The sequence below is a fragment of the Electrophorus electricus genome, chromosome 8 (assembly GCF_041902795.1).
Source record: "Electrophorus electricus isolate QZ-2024a chromosome 8, ASM4190279v1, whole genome shotgun sequence".
NCBI classification, from domain to species: Eukaryota; Metazoa; Chordata; class Actinopteri; order Gymnotiformes; family Gymnotidae; genus Electrophorus; species Electrophorus electricus.
This window is the reverse complement of record NC_137504.1, coordinates 4,005,196-4,020,392: the sequence shown is the minus strand read 5'-3', so window position 1 is coordinate 4,020,392 and position 15,197 is coordinate 4,005,196. Positions and strand designations below refer to the sequence as shown.

The window sequence follows — 15,197 nt, the reverse complement described above, 5'->3', positions numbered from 1 at the left end:
AACAGCTTGTGTGTGTGTGTGTGTGTGTGTTTGTGTGTGTGTGAGAGAGTGTGTGAGTGTGTGTGTGTGTGTGCACGCGAGCGCATGCGCGTATGTGCGTGTAAGAGCAGGGGGCATTTCTAAGATCTGAAATCATATGCAGCTAGTAAGTCACTTCAATATTATTCACCCTAATATATTATTTCTTTGTATTTTGCAATTTAAAAGCAACATTTATGGCAATTTGGAGATCACCAGTTGGGACGTTCATCAAATGGGATCTTACAATAAATTGCAATACTTAACACCAGAACATTCTTGGTTAAATCAACAGATTTCTTTTTGTTCTTGTAGAGAAATGTTCTATCAGGGAAATGTTTTAATTGTAGGTCAATCAACTGACCTTTCTGTTCAACTCCCCCACGCCCAGGGCCATCCGAGATACCCAACGACTCGTCCTCATCACATAGCAAAAGATAGTGACAACCAACATTTCCATATCTGAAATAGCACAGCTACCTTGTGTTAGTTGGGGTATATTTATGATGTAAAGAGGCAGAAATCCTTTCTGTATATTTGAGTTTTATATATACTTCCAGAAAATGGCCATCTAAGCTACCTCTTCTGGTGTTAATGCATAAAACTAAGCCAGTTTGTCCATACATTAACCTACTGCTCTGTGCTTTCGGATATAGAGCTGTGTGTCAAACTAACCACAAGCCCAACTCTATTTTCATTATAAAGATCATGGTCAAACAGAGGGCTATTGGATATTGGGAGAAGCAGCAGCAGTGAAACTAAAGTCTACTCTCATCTCCACAGTTTTGAGAGTGTTCATCTCCAAGTTGTTCTGTCTACACCAGAGCACCATCCGTTCGACCTCAGGCAGGGGTGGCTGGGGGTCATGATGTGGTTATCGTGTGGAGCCCTCCACAGCTTCTCAGTAGAGCCTTTGCTTAGCCAGGCTACCACCCTGCTCAGTAGGCCTAATGAACGTTAGCTTGTTATCATTGTATGTGTAGTAGGTCTCATTGGCACACACGTCTTGGCAGAAGTTGATGTAATATGCCATAGGGTCAGTCAGGCATTTGCAGCTGCTAAACGTCTCCAGTCGGTAGTCAAAACCCAAACTTGCAGTTGCCTCAATGTTTTGCCTCACTGGTCTATGACTGTTTTTGCCTCAGGCTTTGAAGATTTTAGTTTCTGGCTGTAGGTTGGAATAAGTTGAACCAAGCAGTGATCAGTGTCCCAACGCTGACCAGGGGACAAAATGACATCTTTAAGAACCGCGTAGCAGTGGCTTCGTGCATTACCCCTGGTGGGACACTTAATGTCTTGCCTATTTTTTGGTAGTAGGTGGTTCCCAAAGATTATGAAAAGTGATTCCATATGGTTTTGTTTCAAGCTGCTTTTCTGGTGCTGCCAGGCACTAGGTCATTCACGCTGGCCTGGTGAGGGATGTACACACCGACCTGGATGAAGGGTTGGTGGAATTTGCTTCTTTGATGTAGTAGCAAATTACGCAGCCTGTCATTTCCCTTATAGCTCCACTTAGTGTATCTGGAGGTCGGGCAGATGTAATCCACTGTTGGATTCACTGAGCTGGGTTTCTGTGAATCAAAGGGCAGCAGAACGTGTAGAGCCCTTGTTTGGCCCGTTGAGAAAAAGCACCATGTCTGTTCTGTTGGGCACGGAGCAGAGATTCACCAGGAGAATCAGTTTGAGCACAGATCAAAACCCTCGCTGTGGGAGTTTTTTAAGTGCAACGGTGGGCCTCCCAGATCTGCGCCTCCCCCATCTCTCACAGAACACTGTGGTTCCTCCAACTAAGATCTCCAAACAAGAACTTTCCAGGTTTGTGAAAGCTTTTGAAAAAACTACCAGGAGGGAAGTTTCTCTCTTCACTTCTCCTTTAGTGAAAGTGATCGGAAAAAGTAAATGGACACAGAGGGGAAAAAACAAAAAGAAAAGAAAGTACCAGCGGTGTGCCGGGATCGGCATGAACAACAGAGCCCAACTCACCTTCCCAAAGTCCCTCACGTCAAACAGGTCAAACGGATCGAAGAGCTCGCTGTTCCGCAGCCCGAACTTGTCATGGCACACCTTGAGGAACGTTCGGATGTTCTTCAGACACAAGAACTAGAATAAAGAGAGAGAAACAAACAGACAGATGGAGAGAGATCATTAGCATTGGCCGGTTCTTTGTCATGCCACCGCAAGTTTTGTTTGAAGATATTCAAATATCATTAGTTAACAGGTAACGTGAGGCCAGCGCGCCTTTTTAGTATCATGAGCGAATTTAATTTCCTGGGGGCGACTAACAGCTTTCTCATTTCCTGTTTGCAGTACGGGTGATTAAGCGGCGACAGATCTCACCCAGCGATCCGGCTTGGCGGTGTGGGGAAGTGCAGACGTAGCCGTAATAACCCAGCATCGAGGGTCACGTAGACCAACCCCGGAACCGTCTACATACGGCATGATGGACGGGAGCGGATTAGCTGGTCGCGCCAAGCGGACACTGCCTGCTAGGCGTGGGTCTTGGTGTTTTCTCACTGCCCCCTATAAAGGTAGTCTTCATGACCAGACCAGTGTGGTGGACAACAGTACTCATTATTCGTGTTCAAGCGCAGTGTTTGTCAGATCTTACTGACTCTAACTATAACTATAATCATATGAAAGATGCCAGAATAGTCCTTATCGCTGGTTACCCTTCACTACCAAAGTCAATATGAATTAGAGTGTTAATACACATTATGGCCTCCCTGGAAGTAATAAAGGAACCACACCCTAAAGTGTCACTCGGGTGCCATTCTCGCCTCACTAAACACAGACACACAGGCCAGCAGAAACTCAGCAAAAGACTGACGATGCCCTTCCATTTGTAATATCCACTCCAGTACCACGGCCATGACCATAGCCGCCATGCTAGTAACGCTGCTATTACGCGGTACTGCAAAGCAAATATGTGGGATCGACCATTATTTGGCGAATCACAGTGCTAGAATAACCACACCTTCATGATCAGACTCGTTAAAGCTTCACATCCACACAAATGACTGGCTGCACTGCGCAGAAACAAACAACAAATTACCCAGCAGGTTCCAAGGCACAGAGACGCACATGATAAACTAGCATCATACTGAGGAAACATCTATGGATGTCTCACGCCGAGTGAAGGTCCGAAAAGTGCAGGTCTTTGCCTGCTTCCATCTCTCCAATCACCTCGGGTGCTAAAACGTGAGAAGACATCCGGACAGCGGGGTTGGGGAAGAGGGGGTCAATCCCTCATGCACCCTTCAATACTGCCTCACCCTACTCAACCAAAATAAAGAACTCACAGCTGCAGCTTCTGGTCCAAGTCTCCATCATGTGCACACAAACCTCCGGGTACTAAATGAGGCGCCATAGCTGTTCCTTACTCCAGGCCTTGGGTGTGTATGCTGGTCTGTGAACCTAATTTGTGAGGAAATGTGCACGGGGAGACGAGCTTTGGCGTTCCACACACATGGCCAACCTGACAAAAGCCCAGTCAGAAGCCACCTCACTTCTTCAGCGAAAACCAAACAATCGTGAAGAAACGCGGAAAGGGACACAAGGTGTGGGTGGGGTGTGGGTGGGTGTGGGTACAGGCAACAAAGGCCCGTCAGCCTCCGACAGCCTGGCACTGCTGTGAATCCTGCACACACGGAGAACAATGCATTACCTTTCTACACGAGGAGGTAATCAGCTACACACGAGCTACACGCATGCTACCTCCTCCCTACTGCTTTAAACGGGGAGTTTACGGCATGGGCCTCGAGAGCACCCGCGCACAAAACCGAAAATCAAGAACAAACTAAAAAAAAGCCGCAGGAGAAAGGGAAGGATGAGAGATGACGAAGGGAAAGAAATAAGGAGGGAATAAGAAAAGAAAGAAGGTGTGTGTGGGGGGGGGGGGGATGGAATGGGGCAGGTTGCTGCATCTGAGGAGGATGAGGAGCGTGGTGAGGGGGTGAGGGCCCGTAGCTTTACCTCAGTCAGAGCACTGCTCCCACAGCACCAGTCAAAGAGTGAAACCATCATTCTAGCAGTCAAATTCAGCTTTAAAAAGGCCGACAGCCAGACTGTGAGGCAATCAGGGTGCAAAGGCAGACAATGAGTCAGCGGGTGAGGCAAGCCGTCCGTCAGGCAGAGGCAGACACCCGAAAGCTCTCTGCCGTATCTCAGCGCTGAATCATTACGGCACCTCCAGAAAGGCAGCGGGGGCCGAGGAGAGCAGCGTGATCAAGCCCTGTCAGAGTAATGAACCACAGGAAAGCCCCTATGGCCAACAATGGCGGCAGACTGACACGGCCATATTTTACTGAATATACGCAGTAACACACTGCCAGCTACAAAATACGACTCTGAGAAAATAGCGCAAAGGAATTTTAAAATTCAGCATCTGAAAGGCATGGTGTGGCATGTGTCTCAGCGTAGTTTTTGTGTATTTGTAAGGGGCGCCACCTGATGTGACTGACATGGAGTTTAGTCAGTGCACTGTTACTCTCTGATCCTTCTCCTCTAAACAGCAACTTCTCCCACAGGAATACTGTCCTGTGGACAGACCAGGGCATGCGTGTACACACACACACGCACCCGCAAAAACACACCACACTCACATGACTTGTAATTCAGAGGGCCTGTGAACGTGGCTCAGCTGATTAGCTCAAATCTCCTTGAAGATTTCTGGGTCTCACATATGTTAAAGCTGCTCGGGAGAAAGGCTCCGCTTTGACTAATTGGGGAGGCAGACACAGGATGAATAATGCATGCTAGCCTGCGATATGCTAATCTGATAGCATTATCCCAAAGCCAAGCGAATCACAGAAACCCCTCTGTGTCGTTATTGAATCAAATGCAAAAGCATCCTATAGGAAAACCATCTGTCTGTCTTCAAATCAAACCCGGTATTTTTATTTTATTTTTTTCTGAGTGATGGTTGTCCACTTTCAACTAGACTTGACGGCCCAAGTGAGACTGGCTCAGTGGCTGGTCTGAGATAGGGACATCACTCCTGAACCCACACCACACAAACACCTGGAGCCCACTACCAGAGATTCTCTATAACAAACCCATTAGTGTGTGTGAGTGAGTGAGTGAATGAGCAAGAGTATGAGTCAGAGACTGAGTGTGAGAATTAGTGTGTGTTGGTGAGAGAGGGTGGCTCTGTGACAAAGAAGAAATTTCTTAGTGGTACTCTGCCAATTGAACCAAAAGATTTCTGCGCTGGGGAACAAAAGCTGCACTCTTAAGTTTGATGGAAAGAAGCAAAGGCTGTAAAGTGAAGGGATTTTTCCACCCTAATGCCACAGTCAGACCTGGCCTGGCCAGATAAAGCCAGCTTTCTTTGTGTGTGTGTGCGCGCATGTCTCAACACTCTCGCTACACGGCTTGTAGTAGTGGAATAAATAGTGTGTTTTCTCTGGCACCTTTACGAATTTGAGGAGGAGTCTAGCTCTCTGCACTCCAGTCTGGTGAACAAGGCAAAGTCTACAGGGCTCAGTTAGCTTCTAAAGTAACACCGAAGAAAACAATAAGAAGTCAAAAGCTTTCATTGCTGACCCTGACCCTCAACCCAGAGCAGGCTCTCAGTCACACTCAGTTCCTATGGGGCTCTCGGGTGCTAAAAGCAGGTGGGGGCGGTTTGCTCTGTTTGTGTATGCCCTGCTACTGCCAGGACTCTGGCATAAGGATCTATTCCCATGCCACAAAACCCAGGCACTCAACCGGCATGCCTTCCCACCCACTCCAGAAGCTCTGCTCCAAGACTAGCCTTCTCTTCCGCCGAGGGATCTGTGCACTCTGACCCCAGCGCCACGCAACTGGAGCTCCTACGCGGAGCCTACCCAGAGATCCAGGCTCTCCTGTGCAGCAGCCCGCCTCCGGGAGGAAGAGGAGGAGGGGCCGCACGGCCTGCCTTGACCTCAAGCTTATTGCCTCCCGCGCGGCATTTGGCTCGAACCGCGACGGATCGGCGGGAGTTGAAAGTGCGGGGTGGGTGAGTAATCGGCGGCTAAAAGCAGAAGGCCGACACATCGGCGCGGGGGGGTTGAGATGGACTCCGATGGATCGATGGGCAGGTTATTTACGACAGAGGGTGCAGAGAAGCGAGGGCTGTATCCATCTCGGCCAGTGCTCCTCCCGCTGCGCTCATGCCTCACAGTGCTCGTCGAGACGAGCTCCTGCTTACAACACCCCCACCCTAGCCAATAACCACCCCCATCCTCAAACTACGCCCTCTTTTCCTCTCCCTCCCCCACAGAACTGCCATGGACCCCCGCAAGAATTGCTGACCTTTGTCGTTTGTTTATTGGATAAAGAAACACATCCAGGTTCTAAAGGCGCGTTACGGTACTATTAGCAACGTTTATTTGATCCTCCCGTGCAAATCACTGCAGGCATTACAGCACTAGGTGTCCCATAAATATTTGTTCAGCGTGTTTGAGTCGCAATACTCATCAACGCCACGCAAGATGTTAGCCCGCTTTCTGTGTAAGGGATTTGTGTAACATAAATCAGCTAAAATAACACTTACGCTAGTCAGGAGCAGCAAAATATCTAGAAACCGCCAACGAGAGCATCAAAGGGGGATGACGATAACAATTTGGGAGGCACTCAAAGGGGGCCGTTCATTTCAGCACAGCTTATGTCACATTCTGCCTTCACTTAATATTACGCACAAGACACGATACAACACAGAACGAAGGTTCGCACTTTTTTTTTTACATAAGACTTATGAAGAGGACAGTCTATGTGCAGGCACGTTTCTTGTGTGTGTGTGAGAGAGAGAGTATGCAGCTGTTAGTACTCTGCTATTCTCTCCGTGATTACCTCAGAGATGGCTAATGTCATTACCATGGAAAACAGCCCCTCAATTACTCATCTGGCTCCAGAGACTGGATGCACAGGATCATTTAAATAATCATCTTCACGGCACAGATGAAGATTTCCTTCGTCAGCACGGAGTCAAGGCCGACACGGCCCACCAACCACGCAGCAGTGGACGGGTGGAGATACTGTGGACACGAGGGGACTTTGACATGGACAGAGCTACAATTCTTCCATGGCACTCCCAGTTTTAATGTAAACATTGGCATTATATGTATCCCCTTCCCATAACTCTTAAACATATTCACTGTTTCATCTCAAATAAAAGGTGCCAGAATACTAAGAACAAAAGTGAGGTCACTGCACATTTACATATCTACTTTATTATATTTAACAGAGATTTATCTACATATAAATCTTAACATTTTTAAACTTTGTCATTTTTTAAGCACATAATGAGAAGTTTTTCTTGGACCTTAAGCTGAGAAGAGCAGGTCTGTCATCTTGTATAAGTTCAGTAAGAGCTTAATGTAGGTGACCTTACACATTCAAAGTGCTGTCAAATGTCTGTCAGTCTAAATTAGTTTTTAAATGCTTTGTGGAGCAAAGTGGAACAAATTCAGACAGAGATTCTTTAAAAAGTGTTGGCAGATGAGAGGGGAAAAAAACAAAAAAAACAACAACCCTACACACAAGGTTTATAGTCATGGCAGCTCCAAATGCACTTCACAGGGGAGTAATTAGGTTTTTGTGGGGATACTGACTAAATTTAGAAGCGCTCTGCTTACTTGTGTGGGCAGCTTCTCCTAGCAGTGTTAGCACAAGAAAGTTCTGCTTGCAAACGTTTGTGAGCTCAGCCAGCTGAGATCACCCCACAGAGTTGTAAGAGACCCCCTTAGCTAGAGGGCAGCGCCTCACTTTGGGGTTTGTCTGATCAACGCCAAAACCTAATTCACACTCCAACACACCAGTTAAAAAGGTCGACTCATCTCATCGTCTTTCATCACGTTGTAGGCAATAAGACTCATTTTCGCCTAAAACTAAAACAAACCCAAACACACGGTACCTGGCCTGACGGAAACGTGGACGCAGCTAAACGTTTGATCTGGAAACAGGCGCGATTCCATCAGACGGCTTCTTGGAGACGTCTGCCGGAATGACCGTCAGCGAGAGCGGACCGTCAGCTGGCAGAGCCGGACCGTCAGGCCCCTGCGGTCAGGGGACACTCCACCTCATTCTGTGTGACGGCACCAAAACAAACAAGTTCTCTGCCGCACAAACCGCGACTCCCCTGCTGGCCTCTACTGTCAGGGAGCTCGGGGCGATACCACGTCCGAGAGAGACCAAGGGGCGCCTGTGGAGAAGCTCGTCTCTTATTGAAAGAATCCCTCCAGAAGGGTGGGATGGGGGTGTGTCGTATACATGAGAATCTGCTCTAGCTATAGGAGATCACAACCGCAGAAGTCAGACAGACCAGGAGAGCCGACGTGCCAAACGACCCTGCATGTGGCGCTGCGATACGGCGTGAGATGCAGCGAGGGAAATGATTCCCAAAAGCCCCCGGACGCAAAGCGCAAACGCGGCACTCATGACGCAGCCTGCGGATGTCTCGGTCACGTCCGATGCGGTCGGACTGGAAAGATACGCATTCAGGGCGGACATGCCCCCCGCAGCTGAAACGAAAGGAAGAGAAAAGGAAGAAAAGCAAGCCGAAATATGACGCAGCATCAAAGCATATTAAGAGCACGCTCTTCACACGAGCCTCCCAAATCAAAAGATCAGTCCAGCGTTTTGCCAAAAGTACGGGGTAGCCTGCCAGCTCCAGCAGGAGAAGCGAGGCTTCCAACATGCCCTCGATGCCAGGATCTGCCCCACGAACCCCTGCAGGTCTTTAGAACGAGAAAGGAAAACGGTCAGTCTGAGTTTAGCCGAGTTTCCAACACGGTGGCCAGAGAGAGAGTCGAAAGGGAGAACGGGAGGGAAAGCTAGAATGATAGAAGGGGGAAAGCTAGAATGATCCAATAAATGAATCCAGAGCAACAGGCAAGCTTCACTGATGCAAACGGAGAAGACAGACAGTCAGGAGCTGTGTGGTTATACCAACATTAAACAGGTGGACATATAGCAGCTGAAAGTTAAATAATTTATAGCACGAGCTAGAGGCGCTGGAGACGGTGCCGACGGACCGTATGCTTCTCCGTCTCCAGCCCTGCCATAAGAAAAGATGGTTCCTCTGAGGTTCTGCTGAGCCCGAGGCCTTGCAGACTGGACACGGAGAGGAATGTTTTTTAAAAAAATTTTTTATGTGAATAAGCCTTGGGCAGATGTCACAGGGAGAAGTGTATTCATTATTCATGAAGAAAATTTACCGCGTTGAATATCAATGAAGAGACGGATTAGTTTTGCAAGTGAAATAACGTAAAGTAATTCGTATTAAAACACCTTCATCCCAACATAAGCCATGGCATATTGACCTTGTAGAGGTGTAGAGCTTGTATTCTCTTGTAAGATACTGCATTCCCAGATAGGAACAACGAGGACAGTTAAATACCAAGCTGGTAATTATTAGCCCCAGGTGCTGCAGTTAGTTTGTCTTGCATTACAATGTCACGGTTATGCGCCAATGTCTGTCGTTATCTGTGTACAGGATCAGGTTTGGCAAGCGCACAAAGTCCGCGTCAGGTGAAAAGTCTATCAACAGACTTAATAAAGTACTAATTTATTGCATATTAATGGATTTTGCTGGAGGCTGTGGGTGTGCAACCAAAGTGAGCAGGCAAAAAAAGATTCCACCAACGAGGAAAGGGAAAAGGGCAGCAAACTCACCACTGCCTCGTTCACACAGGTCCCGACGAGCCAATCAACTCCCTTTCTTCCTAACCACAAAGTGACATCACCGCAGCAGTGGCTGCAATTACAGGCTGGCGCAATTACAGCTTAGAACCTCAAAGACCGCTCCCACCGGCCAGAAATAATCCGCGAGGCCGAGGACGTGACGCGTCACCGCGACGTCCGCGTTTGTGCTGCCGACTGAGAGCTCCGTCCTCTCGGCTGGGTCCTGGGCTGCGCCTTCCAAACAGGCGACGTTCACACTGCTGCATCCCTCTCCTGCTGGTGGAGAGTTACGGCGTCCCTGTGTGGGTGAAGAGTGTTGCTGTGGACAGTGTGTGTGTGTGTGTGTGTGTGTGTGTGTGGGGGTGTTATACTGTTTGGGCAGGGATTATACACAGTTTATTATACTTACACTGGCTGGTGTGGCTCCTAATAGAATATTCGATCAATGTGTACAGAGAGACACTCACAAATCTCTGAGCTAATGGCACCCTGTCATAACTGCTGAACACTGAATTCAGGCTCTTTAAATGTGTACTCAGTATCTGTCGGTGTTGAACATGCAGGAGACACTGGATGAGTAAGAAAACATGGCGTTCATACATATATTTCCGCTGCATTCAAACACTCATATCACTTTTACAAATGTGAAAAAAGGCATCATTAATCAACTCTGACAACCAGATACACGTGACACCATGATTCTTGTTTCGCAGGCGATTCAAACGTTAATAGACTAAGGAAGGTTCAAATTACTGAGAATCAAATTACTATATGATCCAGATTTTTCCTGTGCAAAAAGCAACATAAACTGGGGGCTCGCTTCTTTGTGTGTGCACTCTCACGCTTTGGGTGTTGTCTTGTTTGCTCTTTATGTGCTCTGGAGTTGTGTTGCCTGTACTTTGCTGTGCTGTTTGTCTTTTTCGGGTGGGGGTTACACACCAGTTATGTTTGATTTGGCCAATTTCGTCCCCTCACCTAATTTGGAGCAGTACAAACGATGTCGTAAGGCTGATCCGTTGCTAAACGCTGACTTCTTCAGTATTTTTGTGAACTATTGGACTATTATTGGAGTCCATGATTACTGAGTTGAATCCAGGCAAGAATCCTGAGAGTTTCTGGATGACTGCTTCCGATCCAGCCTTTGGTGGTGCACATCACGGAGCATGAGGTGGAACTGCAATGACAACAGTTGCGACAGATGGTCTGTGGCTCCACTCTGTAGCACTGCTCCTGAACATCCGATGGAGCAAGACGAATTTGGCATGAGCAGACAGCTCAGACTTGCTCTGAAGATTCTGACATTGATTCGTATTCTGAGACATTCGAGCTGTCTCGATAAAGTGGCCAACCAGTTTGGACTTTGGTGGTACCTGAAGCTTATCTGCAAAATTTTAGAGCCCACAAGAAATAAGCCAATCAGACGTATGTACAACTTGCCAGAGAGAAATCACACTTTTTGGGTGCAAATCAAGTGAATATGCGGTGTTCATTAATCTTTGAGAGTTAATCCTTTTAGAGGACTTTAAGAGTTGAAGACGTTAGTGTACATTTGAATGAACAATGCTGCTAGCACTGCCGACGGGTTTGCACACGGTCGCGTTTCCTGTACCTCTTCATGCTGCAGAATTTATTTACGCAAGTTCTCAATCCATCATCAGTTTGTGTTGGCATGCAGAAAACAAAATGTTCACCTGGGAAACAAAGCCAAAGAGACTAAGCAAATACAGAGTACACCGTCCCTTTAAACGAGAAACCTACAGTTGCCTTTCTGCATACAGCAGAGCGTCGCAAACCAGGAGCTCTCGCACAAGCTAGTCTCAAAATTGACCCACTTTATGACAGCAAACACGGGAACACGCCAGGAGAGACTAGAAATAAAGTGCCAGAAAACCGAGCCCCTGTGGCCCAAGCCTGCGTGGGAATCGGAGGAGAAGAAGCAAAGATGCACCACATCAGAACAGAGAAAGGCATCAAAACAGGCTTCACTATACCCTGCCTAGTGGCGTGACACTGGCATGCGACTCGCAACAGACATCTGCTGGCTCTTTGACAGGGAAAAAAAAAAAAGCACAGCTCTTCCTTTCAATCTACTAACTTCATCACTATCAAGAGGACAACATTTTCTCCTCCTCGGCGCAAAGTGAGTGAAATTTCCCTCCATTCTAGGACCTAAAGAGAGATCACACAAGAGGCAAATAACCCATTTAATCCCAGCTTGCCGACACACGTCTGGAAGGGGGAAAAAAAAAAAAAAAAAGCTTTGATAAAGATCTGCGCAGTCTTACACAAATGCCATAAATACCACTGCAAGAAGATTACAGTCATGCAGAACATCTTTCCGTCATGATTCTCCGACCTGTGCAGTCACATGCCTGTGCGCATGTTTTACGATGACACTCAGCGAGATCCTGCGGCTAGGACATCACCTATGCTGCCGAGGTTGGTTCTATTTTTCGTGGGTCTACAGCAGACAAAACAACAAACTGTCACGGTAACATGCCCAGATGATGAAGGCGGGGCCTAAGCCCTGGCACCAGGATGGCATGAACAACACAAGCCGTGAACTTTCACCGGGTCCACGACGCAGGAACCGTGCGCCATTCTCTGAAGAACTCTAGAAGATTCCGCCAAACGGGTTCTCTCAGAAGCAGGCGAGCAGGCTGCGCAGTGGGACGCTATGATAATGTCATTAACGCGCCGCAGTAATTGAGTCGGCTCGTCGGAAGAGCGATGGCGGTTGAGTGGGATGTCACCCTTCACTCATTCCAGAGAGAATACGAACACCAACTTCAGCAGAGAAGTGTCTTCTTCCGCCCAATCAGAGCGCGGATTCCGAATCCAATTATTTCCGCGCAAAAAACCGAGTGCTGAGCGAGGAAAGCTCACATGGAGAGCATTTGCGGCGATAAGACGGATGGAAGTGTCTTTGTGATAGGGCTCCGGAACAACACAAGGCTGGATTCACTGCTCCTGCACATGTCATTAAAACCCACTGCCAATTACTAGTACCAATTACCACAAAATTATCAAAGAAAATGGCTGGCGTTTATAGTACAATTTGGGGAGGGGGGTACGTAATAGATTTTACTGGCATTAGATACTGCAACTAGAAATAGGACCTTTCTTTTTACATGAGTTCTAACATTCAGATCTGCATCACATGCCAGGAACACAAAGCTTTTGGGTAATTGAGAGATTACATCATCATATAATGAAAACTCATTTTTATATAATGGAGTCCTAATACTTTTATTAACAAGTACCAATCTGTCAGCGCCACCCAAGTGAAAGGTTGCATGAAAGTATTTCATCGAATGAAAACCCTACATGAAGGAAGTTTGTAAATAAAGCAAATCCGGCTGTTGCAGGTACTGTGACATTGCACAGTGGATCTTCCCAGCATCACATAAATAAGGTCACGGCCACGTGCGCCACAAGTCCGAGAATACGACAGACATTGCTGGAAAAACAGCGGTCAATACACAAATGAACGCGGCATACATTTTTACTGACCTGCTGGAGGTAAAAGAGCTCTTGAATATTTTTGAACGCATCGGATCTGATGAAATAAAAGTGAGAAACTCATTTCTTTGCAACACTTTAATAAAAGATTTCACGTCTACAGGGCACAGGCCAGGGGGAACTCGCTCTGGAGCCCGTGGCGCTAGCCGAGGTCATACCGAGATGACGTAATTGGGAAAACGGTGATAACGGTTTACAAATTAAATTTTATAACCACAGGATGACATAACTTTCCAATTAGAGCACGACAGGTGGATTGCTTCTCCCAGCAATCCAACTCATCAAGGAACTATTGCACAAAGCTTCCCACTGTTCCGAACCACATTAAGCCCAGAAATAAAACCGGAATCATGATCAGCATTGGGGGGGGGGGGGGGGTCCTCTGCTATTAAATATCATTTCCCTCTCCAGATCTGTGCTCCCGCCAGCCCAGGGGAACGAGAACTGATGCAGCAATTTGTTTTATTAAGGGATTCCTGACGTAAGTCTTCATTATTGGGTGGTAAATGAACTAAAATCTTAATCGTAGCACTTAATTAAGAACATTTTTCTACATTAATTGTTATTCTCACAGCATATATACATAAAAAAAGTGAGGAAAAAGTCAACAACGAGCTACGTTTATTTCTCCCCGTTCATCAGCATCAACGGCGACTCTGCCGGATGGAGAACGGACGTGGAAGGAAAGAGCAGGAATCCAAAAGCAAAGCCTAATAATCCAGCCGCTCGTAGGCAGGAAGCCGAGCGAGCACCCTGAGACAGATTTCAGAAATTAAACTCTAACTCGCATCACCAAAGCGCACTACTCAATTAGCTCTCTTAGAAACTTGTATTCAAAAGACGGCGAGCTCCCCGAAGAGAGCGCGGCGTTTGCAATTTCTCATTAAAAGCGGTGTCGTGCTCGAGCCCCGGACAGAACCCCTCACGAATGCGGGAAGAGGACTGTGAAACCAAAGAGCTTTAAAATGGAAAACCTCCACTAACAACCGCCAACCGAGAAAACCAGGTGGTGGGGGGGGGGGGGGGGGGGGGGGGTTATGGGCGGGCAAGTTAATGATGAAGCTTGTGTGCACCCTGTGACAAGGAGTGAAGAATGTTCATTCCAGTTCAGTGCTTCTCTGCTTCTGCTTTCTCTCTCTCTCTCACACACACACAGACGTTAATTATTACAATGTTAGCTCACAATTTTTAAACATGAAAAGCAAAACGTCAACCAAGAAGACACACATTTGAAGCACTTTAAAACTTTAGGACTTTAATCTTCAGTTAAGGAAAATCAGCAGCAAGCAGTGTATGTGGGGCAAAATAAGAGTCAGCCAATCAGAAAAGGCCTGCGGTGACAGACGGCTCCCTACCTAGCTGAGCCTGTGACTACCGTTGTCTGCATAGGAACCTGAGCTGAAGCAGCCTGCACTAAAACTAGCGAGCTGTTATGCAGATTATGGGGGGGGAGGGGGTTGCATTGCCTCCAAGTGTTAATTTAATCAATCAGGTTTGTTGATAAATGTCAAAGGCGACTTTCCTCACGATAAGAGGCTTCATTTGCGTGGCGAGGCGAGGCTCTCGTCACATCCCAGTTTGAAACTGGAGGGCAGAGACTGGGCACTGCTGGGACTGCAAGCTCTCTCTTCTCTCTTTGCCTCCCTCACGTTCACATATCAAGCTTCACAAACAAGAGTCTCGGCATTATCAGGCCCAGTTATCAGCCCGTCACACTGCACAGGGAAGATAAATATAGGCAATTAAAATTTAAATTGCCGTGTGCATGGCCGTGACACTCTTCCTCCCTCTCTTTCTCTCTCTCTCTCTCTCTCTCCCTCTCTCCCTCCTCCTCTCCTTCTTTCTCCCATCTGCCTCCCTTCCTTCTACCCATGATTTGGTTTCTGAACCACTGTCGAGAAAACCTCAAGCTCTCTCACACGCTCGCACACGCAGACGCAAGTCTGCGGGTCACCCGGGAGCTCACAATGAAATGTCTTTCGGCTGAGGTGCAGAGGGTTTCCTCTTTCCTT

General features: G+C 47.4%; 1 protein-coding gene across 11 annotated transcripts in view; it reads right to left on the bottom strand.

The window, feature by feature from the left end:
• vav2 (vav 2 guanine nucleotide exchange factor) overlaps positions 1–15,197 on the bottom strand; it is a 112,735-nt gene that overhangs the window by 80,057 nt on the left and 17,481 nt on the right. For 10 of the 11 annotated variants that reach the window (XM_027004191.3, XM_027004192.3, XM_027004195.3 and 7 more), the window contains exon 2: positions 2,002–2,118. In XM_027004191.3, coding sequence (XP_026859992.2) covers positions 2,002–2,118 — 117 coding nt within the window. Of the gene's footprint in view, positions 1–2,001; positions 2,119–2,355; positions 9,973–15,197 lie in introns of those variants that run through there. The other variant, XM_035527563.2, reaches the window with a different exon arrangement.